Source organism: Balaenoptera acutorostrata, chromosome 2 (assembly GCF_949987535.1).
Source record: "Balaenoptera acutorostrata chromosome 2, mBalAcu1.1, whole genome shotgun sequence".
NCBI classification, from domain to species: Eukaryota; Metazoa; Chordata; class Mammalia; order Artiodactyla; family Balaenopteridae; genus Balaenoptera; species Balaenoptera acutorostrata.
In genome coordinates, this window is record NC_080065.1 from 11,846,056 (window position 1) to 11,869,417 (window position 23,362).

The following is a 23,362-nucleotide window of genomic DNA, read 5'->3' on the forward strand; positions in this document are numbered from 1 at the left end:
TTATTTATGAGATGACATGCTTAGATACAAGAGCGTCTGCTAGAGGCATTAAGAAGAGGAAGATATGATAAATGATTTTTAGTATCTTGTTTACTGAGAAATTATAGGGCTGAAAATGTAAAAAAAAAAACTGGCTACTTACAATACAAAAACAATTTGCCCTTTGTAAAATTTTATAATGAAAAAATTGACTATAAAATTAACTCAAAGTAATACTTAACGATACTTAACGACTTAATTTTTCATTTAAGGCCCTTTGGCTTTTTTTAGTGTGAAGATTGATTTCATCAAATTCTGCCATACCCTTTTTTCTACAGAATTAAGAGTACAACTTCTCCTTTGAAAACCACACGTATGAAAAATGGGACTATTAAGCAAGGGCGCTGTTTTTAACCTAGTGTTAATACTTTCATCATCGTACCTCATATTTTGAAGCATTTTAATACAGTTCTTTTAGAATCTTCATTAACTCCATAGGAGTTCAGTGTTTTAATTAACTACAACTAGATCTTTGCATTTGGTGGGTAGCAGAATTCAGGAACAGCCAGAGAAGCGTGCTTGTGGAAACTGATAAAGTTCATATGGACAGGCTTACCCTCCTCAGCAGAAATGAGAAACCTTTCCTCAAGTGTGAACTGATAACTGAGAATTAAGTTATATATCAGTATGTGTGTAAACAGATACATAAATATATTTTCATCCCTGAAGTGGTCAGTAAAGATAAGAGATGCCTTATAAAGAAGGATTATGGAATGATATATTCAAGATTGCCAGATTTATTAACCTGTTTTCTGTAATGCTTTGTGAAATGTTAATCTCTAAATTATATTGAATGAATATATACACTTAAATGAGTTTATGTTCTTATATACCAAGTTGATCCAAATTCAGATACATTTAGAAGAAATGCCCTTGAGAGGTGGGTTGTTTTTGGAATTTTAATGGAGTTTGTGTCTGTTTTCTGGTTTTGTTTTTTTTAGAAGGGAGGGTGCTATTTGAAAATAGAGCAAAACTGAGACAAGTTAGCCAAATTTCTGGTCTCCTCTGTCATTTTAGGCTCCAGCAGGAGGAAATGGTGCTGAAAATGTTGCCCCCGACCAGCCTGCTAACCCACCAGCTGAGAACGCAGTGGTGGGGGAAAACCCTGCAGCCCAGGATGACCAGGCAGAAGAGGAGGAGGAGGAGAATGAGGAGGAAGATGACGCGGGCGGGGAAGATGCAGCTGATGCCAACAATGGGGCGCAGGGTAATGGCCGCCGGCCTGTGCTCACCCTTCCTCCGTGACCATGAGTCCACTCCCAGCTCACCTTGGGGAGGACGGGGGTTTTCAAAATTTAATGGGTTTGAAGTTCTATTTCTAACCTGCTTTTACTTTATTTTGGCAGACTTACATTTATGGATATACATATGCATACTTTTTTTTTCTATGAAGCAGGGCACATTTTGTGTTTTACAGTTGTACTTTAGGGACTTCCCTGGCTGTCCAGTGGTTAAGACTCCGAGCTTCCACTGCAGGGGGCACGGGTTCAATCCCTGTTTGGGGAACTGAGATCCCACAGTGCCACGCGGTGCGGCCATAAAATAAAATAAGATTAGATGAGATAAAAGTAAAATAAAATTCTGCTTTACACAGGACTTTTTATAGGATGGATAGGAAGAAATTATGTGTAAGTTAGAATAGATCATGTTTTTTTAAAATGGAACTTGATACAGTTTTATCTTATTCCTTTGCCATTTTTATTGAGTCAGTGCAACTTTTATTATCAAAGAAGAATTGTTGAAGTGTACTCTGCAGGCCAGATAGCACCCAAAGAAACCAGTTTCTCATTTTCTGGCGGTATAACTCCAGAGGGGTAAAGAACTTCTGAGACCAGCCTGCCAGTCAGCTGTCAGTAGGTCACCACCTTCTTTTCTTTCCTCTGGCCCCAGAGTTTTCCTGTCAAGCGCTGCGCTGTCTCTGGGTCCACTTACCACTGCTGATACCTGAGTGTTTCTTGTGTGCCAGGCACTCAAACACCAGGTCCCTGCCTTCATGGAGTTTCTGGTCTAGTGACGAAGCAGAAATATCCAAGTGAACAAGTTTGTTATGACACATTGTGGTACATGTGCACGTTGCTCTGAGGGTGCTACTGAGGAGAGACCTATATTAAATAAGGTTCCCCAGGTAGCTCAGATTCAGTGATACTCGAGCTGAGACGTGAAGGATGAGGAGAAGCCAGTTGTGTAATGGGAGCAAGGGGCCTTTGCAGGGAGAGGTGGGTATATGTTCAAAGGCTCTGAGAACGCGGCTCCTGTACCCTAGTGCTGGCCCTTGTTTCCTTCTGTTTGTCTAATGCAGTAGGTCCTGCCTGGTCTTCCTTCTTCCATTCTTGCTCCACTGTATTAGTGTTTGTACTGCTCTCTGCCCTTCAGATCTGTCAGTGATTTCCCCATTGTGTTAAAGAACAAAATAAAATTCGGCTTCACATTCCTCTTGTATGATCTGACCCCTGTCTGTCTGTCATACTGCATCTTCTGCCACCCTCCTCCTCACCCAGAGAATTCTGGTCCCCTGGCTTCTTCGCTTTTCTCAAATCCACCGTATTCATTCTTGATTCAGAGCTGTGGAATTCCTCTGTTTCACGTAACCCTGCTTATTTCCTTTCTAGCACTTACCACAATCTAGAATCATCTTATTTTGTATGTTGTATTTATTTATGTTTTTTAAAAATTGCCTAATAAGCAAATACTCAGTTTGGAAAACTTATAAGTGGTTTACCTTCTCAACAACAGTTATAAAACACCAAATTAAAAGAGTATATTTATTATTTATAATTAAGTTCTATCAGTAATCTTTAAACTACAATTATATTTCCAGACGACATGAACTGGAATGCTTTAGAGTGGGACCGAGCTGCAGAAGAGCTTACATGGGAAAGAGTGAGTAAGACTTCTTTCTATCAAGTATCCTAGTGTTTTAATCCTAACATATCTTAAAGTTGGCCATATTTAGATGTATACACTAATTTTCCAGTTACATTTAGTGAAAACAATTACCAGAACTTTAATTTCTAGGGAAAATTAAGTAATGTATAATTTGTGATGAAAATATTAAAAATATTATGATAAAAGGGAAAATTAAGTAATGTATAATTTGTGATGAAAATATTAAAAATATTATGATAAAGGTCTGTTGATACCTTTTTCTATCTTCTGGCCTTTAATACAAACCTTGCTCCACTTACAAAATCTTTAACTTGAAATTGTGGACTTTTGAAAATGAAGTAACAATTTAAATTTAAGTATTATTCTGATGCTTCAGTTGACAAAGTAATACTGTTGTATCGTGAAATCTTGACTGGCTCCATATCTAATGAGTTGAAACCCAAGATGGAAAATTTTACCTTTATAATCATGATTTGGATTAAAAGAAGATCCAAAATATAAAACTCCCATGAACAGAAGTTTTTCCTTCTCTGAAAATGATAGGCTGTATTGGAAAGTAGTGGGTAAATATTATGTTTAAAAATACTGAAAGGAAAATGACCTTTTTTCATAAATAGAATAAAAAATCCTGTTGCATCTTGAATTAATGCATATTATTTATTTTAGATGCTAGGACTTGATGGATCACTCGTTTTTCTAGTAAGTAAAGCTAATTTTTTTTTAATATATTTTTTATTTATTTTTGGCTGCGTTGGATCTTCATTGCTGTGCGTGGGCTTTCTCTAGTTGCAACGAGCAGGGGCTGCTCTTCGTTGCAGTGTGTGGGCTGCTCACTGCGGTGGCTTCTCTGGTTGCGGAGCATGGGGTCTAGGCATGAGGGCTTCAGTAGTTGTGGCACGCGGGCTCTAGAGCGCAGGCTCAGTAGCAGTGCACGGGCTTAGTCGCTCTGCGGCATGTGGGATCTTCCCGGACCAGGGCTCAAACCTGTGTCCCCTGCATTGGCAGGCAGATTCTTAACCACTGCGCCACCAGGGAAGTCCAAGCTAATCTTTTTTAATAACAGAATTGCGACTTAATTATTTGTCTTAGTGATTCAGTGATTTCAGATTTACAATATGTTCTGGCTTTTTATATTAAAGGTCAAAATGCCCTGTGATTTTTGATGACTTGATATGTTGAAGAAAGTCTGTTTTGTGCATTAAAAATAACTGGCAAAGCATAAAAGTAATATTATTTACAAAGGAAATTATTAAACATATTTGATTTTTAGAAAATGAAATTCATAGTTGATGGTAGTTAAGAATACTTGGCCTTCTTTTGAAGTCCCACCTTGTGGGACTTCCCTGGTGGCACCGTGGTTAAGAATCCACCTGCCATTGCAGGGGACACAGGTTCAATCCCTGGTCCGGGAAGATCTCACATGCCGTGGAGCAGCTAAGCCCGTGTGCCACAACTACTGAGCCTGCATTCTAGAGTCCATGAGCCACAACTACTGAGCCCGTGTGCCACAACTACTGAAGCCTGCACGCCTAGAGCCCATGCTCTGCAACAAGAGAAGCCTACACACCGCAACGAAGAGTAGCCCCCGCTTGCCACAACTAGAGAAAGCCCTCACACAGCAAAGAAGACCCAATGCAGCCAAAAATAAATAAATAAAATAAATAATAAAAAATTTTAAAAAATGATTTAAAAAAAAGTCCCACCTTGCAGTGTTTAATGCCTGAACTGGTGACAGGTAGCCAAACCCCAGCCGACCAAACCAATAACACAGGAGGAAGTCCAGAGGAAGGATGGGCTTCAGGTGTGCTTGATCCAGGGGCTCAGCAATGTCATTGAAGAGTCAGATAATTTCCATCTGTCTCCTCTGCTGTCCACAGTGTTGGCTTCCTCTTCAAGGCCAGAATAGGAAGTTGAGGTTAGTAGTGTGAGGATTTTGAGGAATGTATCTGATGATAATTCACAGATTAGTAAGAAGGTGATATTAGTGAGCTCCTATTCAAGGCTTGAGTATGGTCAGTATAGAAGGTATTATGTGGCTATATACTCATTTCTGTCCTTTACTTTATCAGTCCCTCATAGATGAGTGATAGAAGTCGTTGAGGCAGTGGTGTTAACTCAAGTCCATTCTAATTTTTAGAAAAAAACCAGAGGACGACTTCATGCATTTGTTGAAAATTATTTAATATGTACCATGTGCCAGCTGTGATAGTTATTGGATGATTCAGAAATGAATGAAATAGGGTACCTGTTCTCAGACTCTTTATAGTTTAGTAGAGAGAAATGAACATGTAAACAAGGAACTTTAGGTAAAGACTCTGACAAATGGTGTGTATAGGACACGAGAGGCATAGAAGAGGGCTTAGTCAGGCCTTCTTAGCAGAGGGGAGTTGTCAGCCGGGAGTTCTTATAGAAGATAACTAGAGGTTGAGGCACAAAAGATGTTGAGGATAAGGACAGTTTGGGAGCCCTGAAGGCAGAGAAGCTGAAACATTCAAGTGATATGAGCCCACATGCTAAGTAGGAATGTACAGTAGTAGTCCTCTCTTAAACAAACTTATCGTCCTCTTGCCACTTGGATTTGTGGCAAGTTGGGAACTGATTAGAATCATCTTTCTAAAAAGAAAATCTTACCATGTTAAGATTCGTGAAAATCTCTCCATGGCCCCCTTGGAAGGATCATTTAACTTGATGGTGGGGGGACGTAGTGGGCCTGGGCAAACGGGCTTGGGTGTCCCGATCGTCAGCGTGGTGCGTGACTGAGCACACGCGGCGGAATGGGTGGGCCTCATCTTGGACACGGTTAGTACATAAGCGTGGAGTGTGTCAGTGGCCAGGTGAGAGCGCATATTCTGAGACTTGAACAAAGAAAGCCATGGGGACAGAAGGGACCAGGGAAGATCAAGTGACCTTAAAGAAGGCAGGAGAACACACTGGACACTGAAAGAAGTGCTGTGCAGTTTACATTGATACGTTGTTCAGAAATAATGTGGTTTTCAAATTTTTCTTTATTTAGAATTTTTTAGTGTCATATGACTTAAATGAAACCTGGCGATTATTTATGAGAATCTGTGTAGTTTGTGGTAGATTATTAATTTCTGAAGAGGAAATGTTTATGGATTGATTTCTTTGATTTTTTTTTCATGTAGACATTATGAACTTTAAGTTTCATTAGGTTTAGTTTTATGAGCTATCTAATGAAAAATGAAAAGTTACACATAATTTCTGAACAAAATCTCAAAATTATAGTAAAAATTTCAGTCTTCTGACTAAATAAATGGATTAAACATAAATCAAAAAGGATATGAATATGTTTTATTAATGCTCTTTTCCTTTAGGAACATGTCTTCTGGGTGGTGTCTTTAAACACACTGTTCATTCTTGTTTTTGGTAAGTGGCGTTTATGCTTTTATTTATGGTATTATGGTAGGAGTTTAATTTTCTAGGAGTCTTGTTACAAGTTTTGTTTTGTTTTTAAACTTAGGAATATATGAAACAGTTTTAGACAGTCATCTGGTATAGGAAGACCCCAGGTATACAGTTACTTTCTTTCCTAAGCAACATTGACTACAGTTATTTACCAGCTTTGCTTCTGTTGGGCACTTCTGTCTCTCTTTGTAGAAGCCAGTTTTAGACTGACTTGAGGATTTATAATATTCCACATCTGGAATTAATTTTGTGCTGATTATCTGTGTGTTCTTCCCTATGGCAGAAGATCTTGTTTTCATCTGTTAAAATCCTGACCAAGGCCTTACCAGAAAGAAACCTTGGCTCGGGATCTGTCGCAGAGATGGATATAGGCTTGAGGAAAGTGTAATTCCCTTCAGAACCAGATTCCAGCAAAGTTTACTTCCAAACACTTTTAACAACTGTAGCTATGCGGATTCTGTGACAACACTAAGAGTCCCTCCCATTGGGAGTCATGAGAGTAAGGAAGGCAGGGTTGAGATATAGCTGACAGGTTTTTCTGCTTTGGGGAAAGGTAAGGGAAACAGTTGAGTAAACCAAGGTTTTAGAATTCAGTTCCTCAAGGTGGAGTCTGATAGAATTGGGTTATTGTTAGACTGTACTATTGGTGTCTCATAGGGAGACCTCAGGCTGCAGATCTCTGTATAGGGAATATCTTTGAGAAATTCCTTCCTTAGTGCATATGAGTTACTCCTAAGAAGGAGGAATATTTTCCAAGTTTCTTCCACTAAATTCCAAGTTATTTGCTCTGTGTTAGGGACTAGAAAGCAGTGTTTTCATCAGGAAACGGTTGTCTTCAATAGGAAGCCATATGGTCAAAAAAGACACTGAATAAGTAGATCAAGGATGAGACAAAAAAATTGTTTTCTGAATATTATCTGTAAAAAAGCAAAAGAAATTTATCTGTATCTTGTTGAAACATAGTATCTTTTTTTTTTTTTTTTTTTTTTTTAATGAGGATCTTGAATCAGATGCGTATGTTTGATTGATTGATTGATTGATTGATTTTGGCTGTGTTGGGTCTTCGTTTCTGTGCGAGGGCTTTCTCCAGTTGTGGCAAGCGGGGGCCACTCTTCATCGCGATGCGCGGGCCTCTCTCCTTGCGGAGCACAGGCTCCAGACGCGCAGGCTCAGCAGTTGTGGCTCACGGGCCCAGCCGCTCTGCGGCATGTGGGATCTTCCCAGGCCAGGGCTCGAACCCGTGTCCCCTGCATTAGCAGGCAGACTCTCAACCACTGCGCCACCAGGGAAGCCCGAAACATAGTATCTTTTAAAAGTTCCATTCATTCTTAATTTTTAGTAGATATTTAAGATGGTGCAAATTAACAGGAAGCCCATTCTTTGTTGTTTTCCCTTGCATATGGGGGTGAAAATGTGTCTGCAGATTATTCTGCATTTATTTCTCATTATGTAAAATAATTGATATATAGAGAGTGTGAAACTCTTTTGATCTTGACCAAATTTTCTTTGAGAGGAAAAAATCTATATAGACTTTAGTCTTTGTTCTTGCAAGAAAAGCTTAGTGCTAAATTAATGTTTAAAGGAACAAGTCACCTTTAAAGCATGAATTATAGAAATAAGAACTCTTGTTTATATAAAGCAAATCTCAACTAAGTAAATGTTTTTCTAATCCAACTTCCTAAGCTTATATTGTGAAAAAAATTTTTTTTGTCTTAGTATACACATTATACTTAAGATCTTTTGAAATGAAACAAGAAGTTTTCCTCTATTTAGGAATATGCTTTTCCTTTTCGATGAGCATAGTCATTGTGATTAAGCAACACTCTTGTTTCTTTCTGACTTGGGTTGCTTTACTGCAGTTCCCACTGGCATTTTTGGACCTTTGTGGTCATGTATTATATACTTTGCAGAAATAAAACCTTGCAGTGCCGCTGTCTCAGTAGAAGGGAACAGTCCTAAGAAACTGATCTTAATTTCAGGGTACCTATCTAGTAGTTTCTGCGTAATGGGGTAGAAATTGATTGTTAAAATTGGTGCTTTAGGTTAATATTTATATATATAAATAGAGTTGAAATTTGAAAGTTTGCCTTTCCCAGGGGCCTGCTTGAGTTGTCCTCAGAGTTGGGTGTGAGAATAAAATAGGAAAAATTCTGCATATAGTTATTTCGCACGCTTTAAAATTTTCTTGTGCTTTATAATACACATAATATATTAATAAAATAGTATATGTGTGTAATTTATAAAGAAATTTAAGTGTATTGGGAATACCTGTTAAAATTTCTACTTACTAATACTTGGTCAAAAAGGTTTGGCAGCCAGATCCCTATAGATTCACTCTGACTTTTGTCTTTATGATTGAGTCTCCCTCTCCCCTTTCCTAATAATCTATACTGTTCAATTATTTTTGCCATAAAAAAAAGATAATTAAATTTTATTACTGAGAATGAATTACAGTTATATTAACATGGCAAGAAAGACTTGAGGAAAAGAGACTATCAAAATTCTTAATATGAAAATTTTAAGGCTATTTTCTTTTTTTTAAAAACATCTTTATTGGAGTATAATTGGTTTACATTGCTGTGTTAGTTTCTGCTGTATAACAAAGTGAATCAGCTATACATATACATATATCCCCATATCCCCTCCCTCTTGCGTCTGCCTCCCACCCTCCCTATCCCACCCCTCTAGGTGGTCACAAAGCACCGAGCTGATCTCCCTGTGCTATGTGGCTGCTTCCCACTAGCTATCTGTTTTACATTTGGTAGTGTATTTATGTCCATGCCACTCTCTCACTTCGTTCCAGCTTACCCTTCCCCCTCCCTGTGTCCTCAAGTCTATTCTCTACATCTGCGTCTTTATTCCTGTCTTAAGGCTATTTTCTTATTTAACCAGAATATCATCACACTTTACAAAATTACCAGAATTTAATATTACCTAATAATAGATCATATTAAAAATTTTAGATTGTCTCCTTAAATATCATTTTATAGTTGCTTTATTTGAATGAGAATTCAAATAAGGTCTACCTGTTACCTTTTTTTTTCAGTTTTGGACAAAAAAAAATTCATTAAATTGCGCTAAAGTTCATCTATTTTTAAGACATAGCTGAGAATAGTCAAGGAGATTTTGAAAGAAGTATATTGAGGGAGGTTTACCTTACCCAGATATTGAAATTTTTTTAAACCTACAGTAATTAAAAAAATTTTTTTATTGTTTTACAATTTTTAAAGGTTACTTTCCATTTACAGTTATTACAAAATATTGGTTGTATTCCCCTTGTTGTACAGTACATCCGTGAGCCTGTCTTACACCCGGTAGTTTACTGTTACTTTTGGTTGTTAAATCTTAAGTTTTTCTGATCTAGAATATTTTTTATTTGCTCCCCTCATCTACCCCCACCCTATTTTGCCATTGATTTGTTGATGACACTAGGTCAGCTGTCTTCTACATGTCTCACTTTCTACTATCTTCCGATGACTTCCTGTTGATTCTGCTACCTCGTTCCTTTGTCTCCATATTTCCTTTAAACTGGAAGTTAAATCTGAGGCCTGATTAGATTCAGGTTCAGTAGTTCTGGGACAAAATTTTCACTGGTCATGCTATGCCTATTACTATGACATATCAGGAGGTACATGATGTCTGGTTATCCACCTTTGTCTGTGGTTCAAGTGATAGTATCTTGAAGCCTCTATTGTTAGGTTTCATTTTTCCTTTAAACATCAGAAAGTAATCTGTGGGAGGTGGTATTTTAGTATTATGCAAATATCTAGTGTTCCATCAACATTTTACCAAATATGTTTATTATCCATTGATACTTGCCTGAATTAATTTATTTTTATTAGGCATTACAGAATGGTGATTTTCAAATTCTGTCATTTTTATGCATTTATTGGCTGGCTTTTCTGTAAAGAAGAGCTTGATCTTATCAGCTAGAACTATTTAGTTAACCTGAATTTGTTTGTTTGGAAGAAGCAGGACAGATGTGCAGTTCTTTTCCTTTAATTATTAGTTTTCAGGATAAGGAATTGATGTTATAACTACTTCCCTTAGTGATAAGTGTTTTCTATTATGTTGCTCTTTTCCTTTTGTGGTTTTTGTTTCTGGCTTTCCCTTTTTTGAGTATTATGAACTCATGAATTTGTATGTATTCAGTGTGTTTTCATCAGTTTTGGCTTTTTTTGTTTTTTGGATGCTCATATCATCTTCACTGTATGTATTCAGTGTGTTTTCATCAGTTTTGGTTTTGTTTTTTTTTGGATGCTCATATCGTCTTCTCTTCTCACAGGCCTGTGAGTCTGTTTTCACAATAGTTCTTGTGTCCTTTCACCATGAGTGTATTAGGAGCTTGGTAACTTTTTTGTTCTCTGGTTGTAGAGAATGTCACAGACAGTACATTTTTGGTTCTGGGATCTTCCATTTCTCCAAGAAGCCTTTGTTCCTTTTAGTGGGGTTGGTAGTAGGACTGCTCATTGTTTTGATTTTGAAGTTTTCATTGAGTTTTCCCCCCCTTTTAGCATTTTGCCCTTACCACATTGGCCACTTCTCCCTTGTTGGTTTGGGATTTGAAGAACACGTGAGTATGATACTTTTGCAAACTTAATTTTATTAATTACCCCAAATTTGATATATGTTGACTAAGTAATAATATTGTAAAGAGTTACTTCATTTCTCAGTCTGCCTTATACGAAGGAATAGTTTTCCAACACCATCTCGTTCACCTCTTCTAAGCCAGAAGTGGCCTAAGACGTAGTAGGACATGTTGCCAGCTGTGGAAGATGTTCTGTGAGCCCCATGATGCACTGTCTTCCTTCCCGTTGGGCAGGCCAGAGACATACTGTGGGAAAGTTTTCTTACAGGCTGATTTTTGACCTGCTCCGTTAGCCTGTGTGCTCCTTTCTCTCCCTTTTCCCTAGTTGCCCCATAGTGAATTCAGAAAGGTAATGATATATTAATCAGTTTTTTAAAATGTTGATCTGTGTTGGAATGATGGACTGTGGTACTTTCTAAAGAAATTTGCTTTAATTTTGACATTTTTTTGCTGTTTTTCAGAATTAGATAAATATTTGGATGGACAACTACTACTATTTTGGGGGGTCCCCAGAAAGATTTAGTCTTTTAAGAAAAGCTGACATAGCTGGAATATTCTGGGCAATTTGTATATGTGAATCCTGAGAGATCACATTCTGAAGTTTCTGAAATGGCAAAGAGACATGTTCTGATATTGAATACAGGTCTCCAAATTCTCACTAGTTGAATGCAAGAACTTGGGCAGTTCAGATAAATGCTTTGATAAATTTTGACTTTGTAAACTATCACCACTTGCTACCTGAAATTCAGGAACCAAAAGGTGATGGTATCTTGGGCAGTATATGTCACTATCCAAACTCTTAACTCTTTGTAAGTTGATAATGAAACAGATTTGGCGAGCAAGGGAACCTGAAACATTGTGGTTAGGAGATAGGGTGGCTAAGATGTACCTGGCCAGAGGACGGCTTGGACACTGTGCTGCTGTTCTCAGCGCTCAGCCTTTAGCAGGTCCACTTCAGAATGGACTGGAGTGCAGACGATTACAACTTTTTTCTTATTTTTGTAAAATTTAATTCACTCTACTCTTATTATTTTGTCTGCTTGAGTAAAGTGTTATTCTTTAATTATTCCTCATCTTTTCGTAATAAATAGCAGTCCATGGGAGAATCTGGTTTGCAGAGGTGTCATCCAGAGGCGATTTTATAGTTGTTTTTTAGTTACAAATTCCTGAGATAGTTCACATTTAGTCTACTTGGATTGTTTAATAAACTGGGGTGTAGGCCATGTGGTGAAATTACATTTTGTTTATTTATTTTCTTATTTCTAGGTCCAAGCGTCCCATTTTGAAGGCCTAATCACGACCATAGTTGGGTATATACTTCTAGCAATAACACTGATAATTTGTCATGTATCCTTTAATGAACCAACTTAGTGTTCAGTAATGTTATTATGCTTACCCAAAGGTTGTTCTTATTAATGACAAAACTATTTCTCTCCACTTGTCCTTTTAGTAGAAGTTGTAGGTATTTGTAGTGAGGATGAGAGCTGAAAAAATATGGAATAAATAAGTTCTGTCTGTCAAATAATATTAACTGTTACCTAAATAGTTACCTGTTTCACTGTATCTTTTTTTAATTAAAAAAAATTTTTTATTGAAGTATAGTTGATTTACAATGTTGTGTTCATTTCTGCTGTACAGCAGAGTGATTCAGTTATACATATATATACATTCTTTTTTTAATATTCTTTTCCATTATGGTTTATCATAGGATATTGAATATGTTTCTCTGTGCTATATACAGTAGGACCTTGTTGTTTTTCTGTATCTTTCTTTAAATGTTCAGGTTTTCCTTGACTACATGCTGTAGGGCTTGGCAACTCTTGTTAAATTTCATAGGTCTCGTCGCTTGCTGGGAGTCTGCTATATTGTTGTGAAGGTAATTCCTGTTATAACTTAAGACTGGAAACGATTTCTCCCCATTTGGGTGATATTGATGACCTTTGTTTTTACTTAAGGTCTCTTTGTTAGTGGTGGTAGAAATTGGAGTGTTCCCTCTCATTTGCGGCTGGTGGCTGGATATCTGTTCCCTGGTGAGTTTATTATTCATTGTCATACAGTCTAATAATTTAAAGGCTTTTTAAAAAGTGGTCTTTAGGGTGGGTTCCTTTAATGTAAAGTCAATATTTGATAATAGTTTGTTTTTTCTGAGAATGTATCATTGTAGAGTCTTAATGTTGCAAATTTTTCCTGAGTACCTGATTTTTGTGAGGCTCTGTGCACATTTCTGATGTTAGAGTATTTTGACTGGAACCTTCCTGATAACCAGTGGAGAGTTCTCTTCCTCGTTTAACTTTTTTGAGTTTTATGAAGATGCCAAGACGTTGTGTATAAAAAGAGTAATTCGAGGGAGGTCCTGGTGGTCTACTGGTTAGGACTGGGTGCTTTCACTGTTGTGGCCTGAGTTCAGTCCTTGGTCGGGGAACTCCCGCAGGCAGCACCATGCGGTGCAAAAAAAACTGAAAAAGAGTAATCTGAAAAGAAGACTGCCTTTGTAGTAATTAATTCAACCTAACCATTTGTTTTAACTATGGTGTTCAGTCTTGATTAAAATCTTTAATGACTGTCAGTGATCATCAGTTTTTTCTTTTCTTTTTTAATTTATTTATTTTATTTATTTATTTTTGGCTGCATTGGGTCTTCATTGCTGCGTGTGGGCTTTTCTCTCGTTGCAGAGAGTGATGCTACTCTTGGTTGTGGTGCACGGGTTTCTCATTGTGGTGGCTTCTCTTGTTGCGCAGCACGGGCTCTAGGCCCGTGGGCTTCAGTAGTTGTGGCACGCGGGCTCAGTAGTTGCAGAGCGCAGGCTCCGTCCTTGGTTGCGGCGCACGGGTTTAGTTACTCCGTGGCATGTGGGATCTTCCCAGACCAGGGATCGAACCTGTGTCCCCTGCATTGGCAGGCGGATTCTTAACCACTGTGCCACCAGGGAAGTCCAGTTTTTTACTTTTCAAAAAAATTTGAATGTAGAAAAGCTGCCTTTGGTTCTGAGATAACATTTTCTCCCATACCTTTCTATTAAAACTTGTCATGAATTCAGACCTGTAACCAAGAAAGGAAAGTATTATGTTAACCAAAAATGGTTCTTTCACAATAGCAATATTGGTAAAGTTCTTATTCACCAACTGGTTTATCAGTATTGCCTCTGTAAAATTTCTGAAGTGTCATATACATCTTTGAAATGGTATCCAACCTATATCATTTGTATTTCTGTGATACCATGAAATGGCTTTAAGAGAACTGTAATTCTAGAAACATCAGAACCTACATGCATAGTGATTCATTCACTTCCTAGAATATGAAGATATTAATTCAGCAGATGTAAGCAGTCTCTCACGTGTACTGTTTTGATTTAGGAAATGTTTGATGCTACTCTGAAAGATCGAGAACTGAGCTTTCAGTCGGCTCCAGGTACTACCATGTTTCTGCATTGGCTGGTGGGAATGGTATATGTGTTCTACTTTGCCTCCTTCATTCTGTTACTGAGAGAGGTAAGTTCTACAGGGAAGTTGCAACACTGTACATTTATGAAAAGGACTTTTGCCTTAAGCACAAGTCATGCCTTAAAGGCTATGATGATTTCCTAGCTAAATCATTTTCTCTGTTATTTTATTCTAAGAGGGAACAGCTAATAGCCTAGTTTGGCTCAATTGCTTTAAAATGTTTTTTAGTAATTTGTCTCAAAAATTGACAAGTTTTATTACTTCTGTCTAATTAGTTTTGAGTTTGAAAGATGAATAGACTGAGGGATAAAAATTAAATAAAAACACTTGTTTTACTTGGTATATATTTTCACCATCCTCAAATACTTATTCTTGGAACTTTATGTGATGTGAGCCTGTCTTGGACTTCATTCAGGGACATTTAATGCTGTAAATACCCAAAGGGTATGGTTTTGCAGGATCAAATATGTAAAATGGTCTTGAAGCAGACACCTAAAGTATAGAATTATAGTGAGGGTCCTTTATGATTCTGGTTCACTCACCAGATGGGTACTTTTACTAATCCTGTTTTCAGAATATAGTCCTTACTGATTTGGGGGCAGTGAAAACAGGGTCAGTATTTGACTAGTATACATCTCATGCTTAGTCATCTGGTGCAAAATGAAGTATAAAACTTGAGTAATTCTGATAAGTGTACTTTCCTCTGTGCATTCTTTCCCCAAATAGTACTGCATGCTCACTCTATGCCAAACACTGTGCTGTATGCTGGGGTGATAGTGAGAAACAGAGACACAATCTCCACTGTCCTTGATTTTTGCATCCTGGGAAGGGATACAGCCATGGAACAAGGCAGCTTACTCCATTGAGAGTGGTGATGGAGATGTGCAGGGCCTAAAGGAGCAGGCTGACGACTAATCCAGTGTGAATGGAATACAGAAGCACAAAGGCTTAATGCAGTTCTTGGTTACTTTGCTCTTTGAGAGATTTGAGGAGTTGGGGATGAGCCTGGGGGCCAGAATATTCTCCTGAATCATATAGTATAAGTTCAGTAAATTCTGTTTGCAAACAAAGCTTATATCCTTGTTTTGAAATTAGTGATTGAGACTACATTAATAATGTGTTTTTTAAATTGTAATTATACCTGACCTCTAAATTGTATTGTTCAGTGATTAAGTATTTTATACTGAATGTTTTCATTTTATCAGTGTGGTGGTTTTTTGTTGATACAGAATCCTAGTATTTTAGAGTTAGATTGAACCTTAAAGGTCACATAATAACCCCTTTGTTTGGAAGGTGAAGAAATAGAATTTGGGCAGATGAGATGCTTTATACAGGGTGGCTCAGTGAGTGTGAGCCACCCAGAACTAATCCCCAGACCCATTCATTGCCCATTACCCATAGCCTCTAGGATTGATGATTCCTACTGAGCAAGGGGAAAAGATGTAGATGGTAAAATGAAGATACTGAGAAACTGAAGGTTTTTTAATTAATATAACTCTTTTCAGGAAGTGTGAGACTGAAATCACATCTTCTGTTTAGTACACTTATAAATTGTAACCTAATCCTTTCCAGATTATACAATATAGTGATAATTTTTATAAAAATACTTATTTTTCGAGACTTCCCTGGCGGTCCAGTGGTTAAGACTCTGTGCTGCCACTGCAGGAGGCATAGGTTCGATCCCTGATGAGGGAACTAAGATCCCTCTTGCCACGTGGCGAGGCCAAAAAACCAACAAACAAACAAACAAAACTTATTTTTCATCTTGGAGATCTAGATTTCTTGACAAATTGTACTTAAATTTTTCCACTGAATGATTAAAAGCATCAAAGGACATCAAACACAGGATAGTTTTAATAAAGATTCTGATTTAGGAACTTCTTTTCCCAGGAAAACTATATGAATTTTCTAGGGCCCATTTTATAAGATGCCAAAATAATTTTTTTTTAAAATTTTATTTATTTATTTTATTTATGGCTGTGTTGGGTCTTCGTTTCTGTGCGAGGGCTTTCTCCAGTTGTGGCAAGCGGGGGCCACTCTTCATCGCGGTGCGCGGGCCTCTCACTATCGCGGCCTCTCTTGTTGCGGAGCACAGGCTCCAGACGCGCAGGCTCAGTAGCTGTGGCTCACGGGCCCAGTTGCTCCGCGGCATGTGGGATCTTCCCAGACCAGGGCTCGAACCCGTGTCCCCTGCATTGGCAGGCAGATTCTCAACCACTCCGCCACCAGGGAAGCCCCGAAATAATTTTAAGAGCTTATTTCTCTATTAATGTTTTAGCTCATATACAGAGCTTGAAGACATTGGTAAGTATTTATAGCATTTAAAATATATTTGCAGGTACTTCGACCTGGTGTCTTATGGTTTTTAAGGAATTTGAATGATCCAGATTTTAATCCAGTACAAGAAATGATTCACTTGCCTATTTATAGGCATCTCCGAAGATTTATTTTGTCAGTGGTAAGCATACTTTTTTATTGTTTTTGAAGTAAAATGGGCTACCCTTTAGATTTTTTTTTTTTTTTGGTCAGGAGGACTGGTAGAGTGGATTGAATTAAGTTTATCTAAGCCTGTGGAAGTTGGTTATCAAATAGCTGTTTTATTGGTTACTTTGATAAAAATAAAATGTTAGTAGACAAAAATGCCTTTTGGTTCTTTAGTAGTATAATTGATTGCCAAATTATGGGTCTCTGAATTACATTTAATTTGCATTGAAGCAATGGAGACTTGTTAATAGCTTCTAAATTAAACTCTTAACAGAAGCCTGGAAGAAGAAATTACCTAGTCTAAGTTTTTCCAAGATAAAATTCTAAAAGCAATGATGTGTGTCCTTTGGAAACTTTTGTAGCCATTAGTATGGGTCATGTCTTATTGTTCCAGGTGGTTTATTAAGATGCAGGCAATTTTGATCCTTCATTATGAGTTTCTAGCTCTCTTTTCACATACCATGCAGTGATTATCCTTTGTGGCTCCTGTCTGAGCCTTCGTGTCCTAGAGAGAGAGAGGAGCAGCTGTCCCAGGAATGCAGTCTCCGCATAGAGTGAGCCAAGTATAGTGTGCTGAACGAGAGCACTCAGCGGCCTGGGCGCATGTAGCCTTGGATTGTGTGTTGGATGAGCGCGTTCAGAAGTCTGCCTGTCTCTCAGGCTGACAGTGATTGCAGTGGCGCCTGCCCTTTTTCTTGCTGCAGATTGTCTTCGGCTCCATTGTACTCCTGATGCTTTGGCTGCCTATACGGATAATTAAGAGTCTGCTGCCTAATTTTCTTCCGTACAATGTCATGCTCTATAGGTAAGTTGTTGCAATTCAGAAACTTTACTAATTTAGCTCTGGTAGGGATTTGATATTCAGAGTACATTTATTTAAAACATTCATTTCTTATAGACATTAGAAATCATCTGATAACTAAATTTTGCCATGTTCTAAATCACATAAATGTTAGTTTAGCAGTTCCATGTTCCAAAGAAGGACTGACTTTTCTGCAACTGAAGTGTGCCTTTGTTTAGCATTGAAATGTTTAACATTCCTAATGAGAGATACCTAGTAGCATCATCTTTGTATGAAAAGCACATCATAAGTAATGTAGCCATAGATATACATCTAATTATAGATTAAAATAGGCTATATGGCTTATAAATGGAAAATCTTTTTTTTTTTTTTTTTTTTTTTTTAAATTTTATTTATTTATTTATTTATGGCTGCTTTGGGTCTTCGTTTCCGTGTGAGGACTTTCTCTAGTTGCGGCAAGCAGGGGCCACTCTTCATCGCGGTGCGCGGGCCTCTCACTGTCGCGGCCTCTCTTGTCGCGGAGCACAGGCTCCAGACGCGCAGGCTCAGTAGTTGTGGCTCACGGGCCTAGTTGCTCCGCGGCATGTGGGATCCTCCCAGACCAGGGCTCGAACCCGTGTCCCCTGCATTGGCAGGCAGATTCTCAACCACTGCGCCACCAGGGAAGCCCGAAAATCTTTTTTTTATTTAAAGACTTAAGTAACCTGGAAACCTAGTCTCCACCATTCCTCCTATAATCCCTTTTTCAGTGATTTGCCTCATCCCTTCCATCACCTAAATATGCCAGGCAAATTGGATTTCTTCCTCAAATTTACTTGTAATTAGTCTTTAAATCTTGTCAGTTCTAATTCTGTACAGTCTCTTATCTAATTCAACATGATTTACCACTTAATACCTTAGTTTAGGCCTTCCTGTTTTTTTCCCATTTAGAATCCATCCTTAACACACCTGTCTCTTCCTCCATAATGTACACGATAATATCTGGGTCATTTACAATGACATCCAAGGCTCAGCATCTCACACTGCCTTTCGAGCATCTTGTCCAGCATTATCTGACTTGAATTCTCCTCTCCAGCCACGCTCAGCCTCCATTGAGTCTCCCCATAAATGCCTAGCTGCTCCTGGTCTTTCCCTCTCTGTTTGGAATGACCTTCTTCCCCATGTTTGCCTGGCATGCTTCTGCTGTCTTTCGTCAAAATCCAAATCGAGGTTTTATTTTCTGAGTTTTTCCCTACCTAGAGAAAGTCGGTTCTCCCTCCTTATGTATTTGGGTTGTCACAGTGAGAACCAGGAAGCACAGTTTCTGGCTTTATATATTGTTGGAGTAGACCCATTTTTTGGTAGTTCTTTATACCTAGAATTTTAGCTAAGTTTTTGTAGCAGTGTTTAGTCTGTTCTTCCATTTGGCAAAATTGAGGGCCCATTATATAACAGGTTCTTTTCTGTGTACAAGGGATTAACAGTGAACAAAACAGAATCAAGAAAAATCTGTGCCCTTGTGGAGCTTATACTTCAGCTGGGGAGACAGCCAATAAAATAGATAAAATACATAATATGTCAAAGAGTCATAAGTGCTATGGGAAAAAAATGAAGCAAGGAAGTAACTAGTGAGGACCTGAGGAGGTGACAGGTGAGGAAGGCCCTGAAGGAGGAGGGGATGAGGGAGTGAGCCGTGTAAATCCCTGAAGGCAGAGTGTCCTTGCAGGGGAGGCGGGCACGTGCAGTGGCCTGAGGTCCATTGAGGAGCAGCAGGGAGACCAGTTTGGCTGCAGTAAATGAAGGAGGAAAGTAGTTGGCTGTGAGGTCAGAGAGGTCATGGAAAGCCAGGTCCTAGAGAGCCTTGTAAGCCATTGTAAGTAAGCACTTTGGCTTTAACTTGAGTGATTTGGGGGGTTCTTGGAAAGGTTGAGCAGAGGAGTGGTCTGACAGAGGTTTCACAGGGATCGCTCTGGAGGCTGTGACAAGAGCCAGGGTTGGGATGGCCAGGGCTGGAGCAGGAGGGCAGCTAGGGGTAATGCCGTGATCCCCGTGGGAGGCGAGGGTGGCTGAGATGGAGGAAGTGGCAGTGGAGGTCATGAGAAGTGGTTAGATTCAGGGTATTAGGGTACAGTCAGTAGGATTCTCTGGCTTGTTTGAATGTGGGGTGAAGAAAGGCAGTCAAGGATCTAGTATCTGTCCTGAGCACCTGGAAGGATGGTGTTGCCATTTACTAGGATGAGGAAGATTGTGGAACAGCAGGATTTAAGGGGAAGAGTGGGAATTTGATATTGAACATGATCGATTTAAGATGTGTGTACTGTGAAATGTTGAGTTGTTACTTTGGATGTATAAGTTAGGAATTAGAGAATATGTCTGAGCAGTATATAGAAATTTACAGAAAGGTGCTATACAAAGCTACAGGAGGTCGCATTCAGCGACCTTGGAAAGGTGTTGGAAAGGTGTTCATGGAGAAAGTGTTTTGAGGAGCAATGAGCGACCAGTTGTGTAATACGCTACTAATACAGCACATGAGGTGAGGACCAAGACCTGACCGTCACTTTAACAACACGAAGGTCATTGGCAACCCTTGTCGGGAACAGTTTTGGTGATGTTTGAGGGATGTTCCTTGTTCTTCAGGGAAGAATGGATATGAGGTGATAAAGACAGTGAGTTCATTTGACTCTTCAAGGAGTTTTGCTGTCATTCCATTAAATGTCTAATATGATACAGTTATAAGGGAAAATCGAATTCACATTGTAAATTATGGCTTTTCGTAACTCTCAGTGATGCTCCAGTGAGTGAACTGTCCCTTGAGCTGCTTCTGCTTCAAGTTGTCTTACCAGCGTTACTTGAACAGGGACACACGCGGCAGTGGCTGAAGGGACTGGTGCGAGCGTGGACTGTTACTGCTGGATACTTGCTGTAAGTACAGGCAGGTGAATCGTACGTGTGTCATTTGTGTCAGTTTAATAACCTTTCTGAAAAAGTATGCCCCACTCAGGAAAAGTTAGTTTTAATAAGAGACAAATTTAGTGTTATCTGCAGGTGTATTGTTTAACGCTTATTAAAGTTTTAAATTTTTCTTATTTTTCTAATCATTGTGTATCCTTTTATGGAGAAATGTGTACATGTTTTTACCCTCTCACAGAGGGTTGCTGCTGGCCCAGCTTCTTTCATTTCATTACACAGGTAAAAATAAAATACTTTTCAGTGCATTAAAAACAAACCAAGTTACCCTTATTTTAGAAGTCCTAGCCTGATAAGTGAGCTCTTCTCAGATTTGGTTTCTCAGTCATTTAGTCAGCATGATGCATTTATGTTTTTTCAAGCTTCATATACTATATACTTATTTAGAAGTTTAATCTCGGTAGTTTAAACATTTTTTCAGAAAATATGTGGCATCCTGTAGATACCTTAATGTGAAATATAGGCATACTTTCTTTTATTGTGCTTCACAGATACTGTATTTTTTACAAATTGAAGGTTTGTGGCAACCCTGCATTGTCAGATAAGTGTTAGCATTTTTTAGCAATAAAGTATTTTTAAATTAAGGCATATACATTGTTTTTAAAGACATAATGCCACTGCACACTGACAGTATAGTATAAACATAACTCTTGTATGCACTCAGAAACCACAAAACTTGATTGCTTTACTGCAATACTCGCTTTATTGCAGTGGTCTGGAACTAGACCCACAGTATCTCCAAGGGATGCCTATATGCATCTGGTTGTATTTGAACGTTTATCCTTCTCTAACCGCTCAGTGCCCTACCGTGAGCCCCCTCCTTCCCCCATCTCATTTGTGCCTTAACTGATTTGTGGCTTGATGTTTTAGTTGAGCTGCATGTCACAGCAGACACAGTAGTCATCTACAGAGAAACAACGAAGTTGATAGTTTTTTCCCTAAAATTCTTCACATAGAGTATCTTGGACATTGCACACTTTTTTTTTTTTTCAGTTACTGATTTCTTCTCAGATACTGGCTGAAGAAAACATAAAATAGATTGAATGGGTATTCTTGTATGTTAATTAAGTTTAGGAAGGTCTAATTTAAAGCACACAGCAACATTTAGAGCTGATTGAGATAATAGTAGTGCTGTGCATAGATTCTACTCGTACATTTTCTCCCCTGAGTAATAATTACCAAGAAAGTAAGTCTCGCGTCTGCTGTTTTATTCTGATCTGAGGTGAGCATTTTCACTGATGCAATTTTTACACAGGGATCTTCATTCCTATTTGTTGGGAGACCAGGAAGAAAATGAGAACAGTGCAAACCAACAAGCTAACAATAACCAGCACGCTCGAAATAACAACGCCCTCCCCGTGGTGGGGGAAGGCCTGCATGCAGCCCACCAAGCCATCCTCCAGCAGGGCGGGCCTGTTGGCTTCCAGCCTTACCGCCGGCCCCCGCATTTCCCGCTCAGGGTAGGTGCTGCCCCGACTTAGCAGGGGTCGAGCTTTCCAACTTCTGTTGAGGAGTTTTGCTGCTGTTATCGGCGCTGTTAGTATATGGTCCTCTGTGTAGATGCATCTTGCAGTCTCCTGACAAGAACCCACATTTCAGGCCTCTCATTCTGCAGCACATAATATATGTAAATGTCGGATAAGCTGATCGAATTTTAGATGTAAGCCGTGGAGTCGGGAGTCCATGTGCTCTTGGTCCCTGCTGTTGGAAAGGAACAAGATAGAAGACCCTAGATCAAATAGGAGTTGCCATTCCTGATTCATTTCACCTGTGTGTCAGGACGTGGAGTGGGCATTTTAGTGTTTTCCTCTCTCTAATCCTTGTAGTATTAATCCCAGTGCTGCAAGGTATGAGTAGTAATCTCTTGTTTACATCTGATAAAACTGAAGACCAGACTGGTTAAGGAAGTACCTGGCTCAGCAAGATTTACCCCCAAACTCCACAAAACTGTTCCTGTCAGGGGTCACTAGTGACCTTCATGGGGTTAAATTCAATGGTCAGGTGTTAGTCCTCACCTCACTTGCTATATTAGTAGCATGTCATATGATTGCTCACTTCTTGCTCCGCAAAACACTTTTTTGAAAGTTGTTCAGGAAGCTTCATGGAGGAGTTGATAGCTTTAAGTCTTTAAAGTTTGGGGTCAGGCAGATTAAAAAATGGGAAGTGGCAAGGGCATTCCAGGCCTGTGTCAGGACAAGAGGCAGGTTAGCCATGGTAGGTATGGAACTGCAGGGAGGTGAATGTGTGGAGTGGGGGGTGGGAGGTGCAGGCGAGCTGCAAGAGCTGGGGAGGGAGCTCTCAGAGATGGGGGTGGAGCTGTGAGACTTGAGGCTTTCGGACTGACAAAAGGTATTTTCTAAGCAGAAGGTACTTCTGGCCTACATTAGAGAGAGAATCACTAAGGGGTTTCTCAGGCGGCGAAAGCTGACCAAGGCTCCAGCCCCCTCTTGGAGTGCTGTCGTCAGTGATTTCCAGTCTTCCTGCTGGAGCTCTGCCCTTTGGGCTTAGTCAGGTCGAGGCAAGCAGCACTCTGTCTTTCTGTCCAGGGTAGCCACTTCCCTCTTGTCTCAGTGTATTTCCTTTTTATCTGCACTTCTCAGTATAGGAGCCACCAGCTATAGCTACAACGGCTGTTTACTTTTAAACTTAATTAAAAATAAATAGTTTGTAAATATGTGGGGTGATGGATGTGTTAATTACCTTGATGGTGGGAATCCCTTCACGGTGTATACATATATCAAATCACATTGA

The 23,362-nt window shown here is 39.0% G+C and overlaps 1 protein-coding gene across 1 annotated transcript in view; it reads left to right on the top strand.

The window, feature by feature from the left end:
- MARCHF6 (membrane associated ring-CH-type finger 6) overlaps nucleotides 1-23,362 on the top strand; it is a 76,487-nt gene that overhangs the window by 33,176 nt on the left and 19,949 nt on the right. Inside the window, exons 7-19 of the mRNA XM_057539722.1 lie at nucleotides 1,057-1,246; nucleotides 2,858-2,919; nucleotides 3,592-3,624; nucleotides 6,261-6,312; nucleotides 10,866-10,924; nucleotides 12,206-12,286; nucleotides 12,747-12,815; nucleotides 12,895-12,969; nucleotides 14,293-14,427; nucleotides 16,718-16,837; nucleotides 17,568-17,668; nucleotides 20,429-20,566; nucleotides 21,867-22,071. Coding sequence (XP_057395705.1) covers nucleotides 1,057-1,246; nucleotides 2,858-2,919; nucleotides 3,592-3,624; nucleotides 6,261-6,312; nucleotides 10,866-10,924; nucleotides 12,206-12,286; nucleotides 12,747-12,815; nucleotides 12,895-12,969; nucleotides 14,293-14,427; nucleotides 16,718-16,837; nucleotides 17,568-17,668; nucleotides 20,429-20,566; nucleotides 21,867-22,071 — 1,320 coding nt within the window. The remainder of the gene's footprint in view (nucleotides 1-1,056; nucleotides 1,247-2,857; nucleotides 2,920-3,591; nucleotides 3,625-6,260; nucleotides 6,313-10,865; nucleotides 10,925-12,205; nucleotides 12,287-12,746; nucleotides 12,816-12,894; nucleotides 12,970-14,292; nucleotides 14,428-16,717; nucleotides 16,838-17,567; nucleotides 17,669-20,428; nucleotides 20,567-21,866; nucleotides 22,072-23,362) is intronic.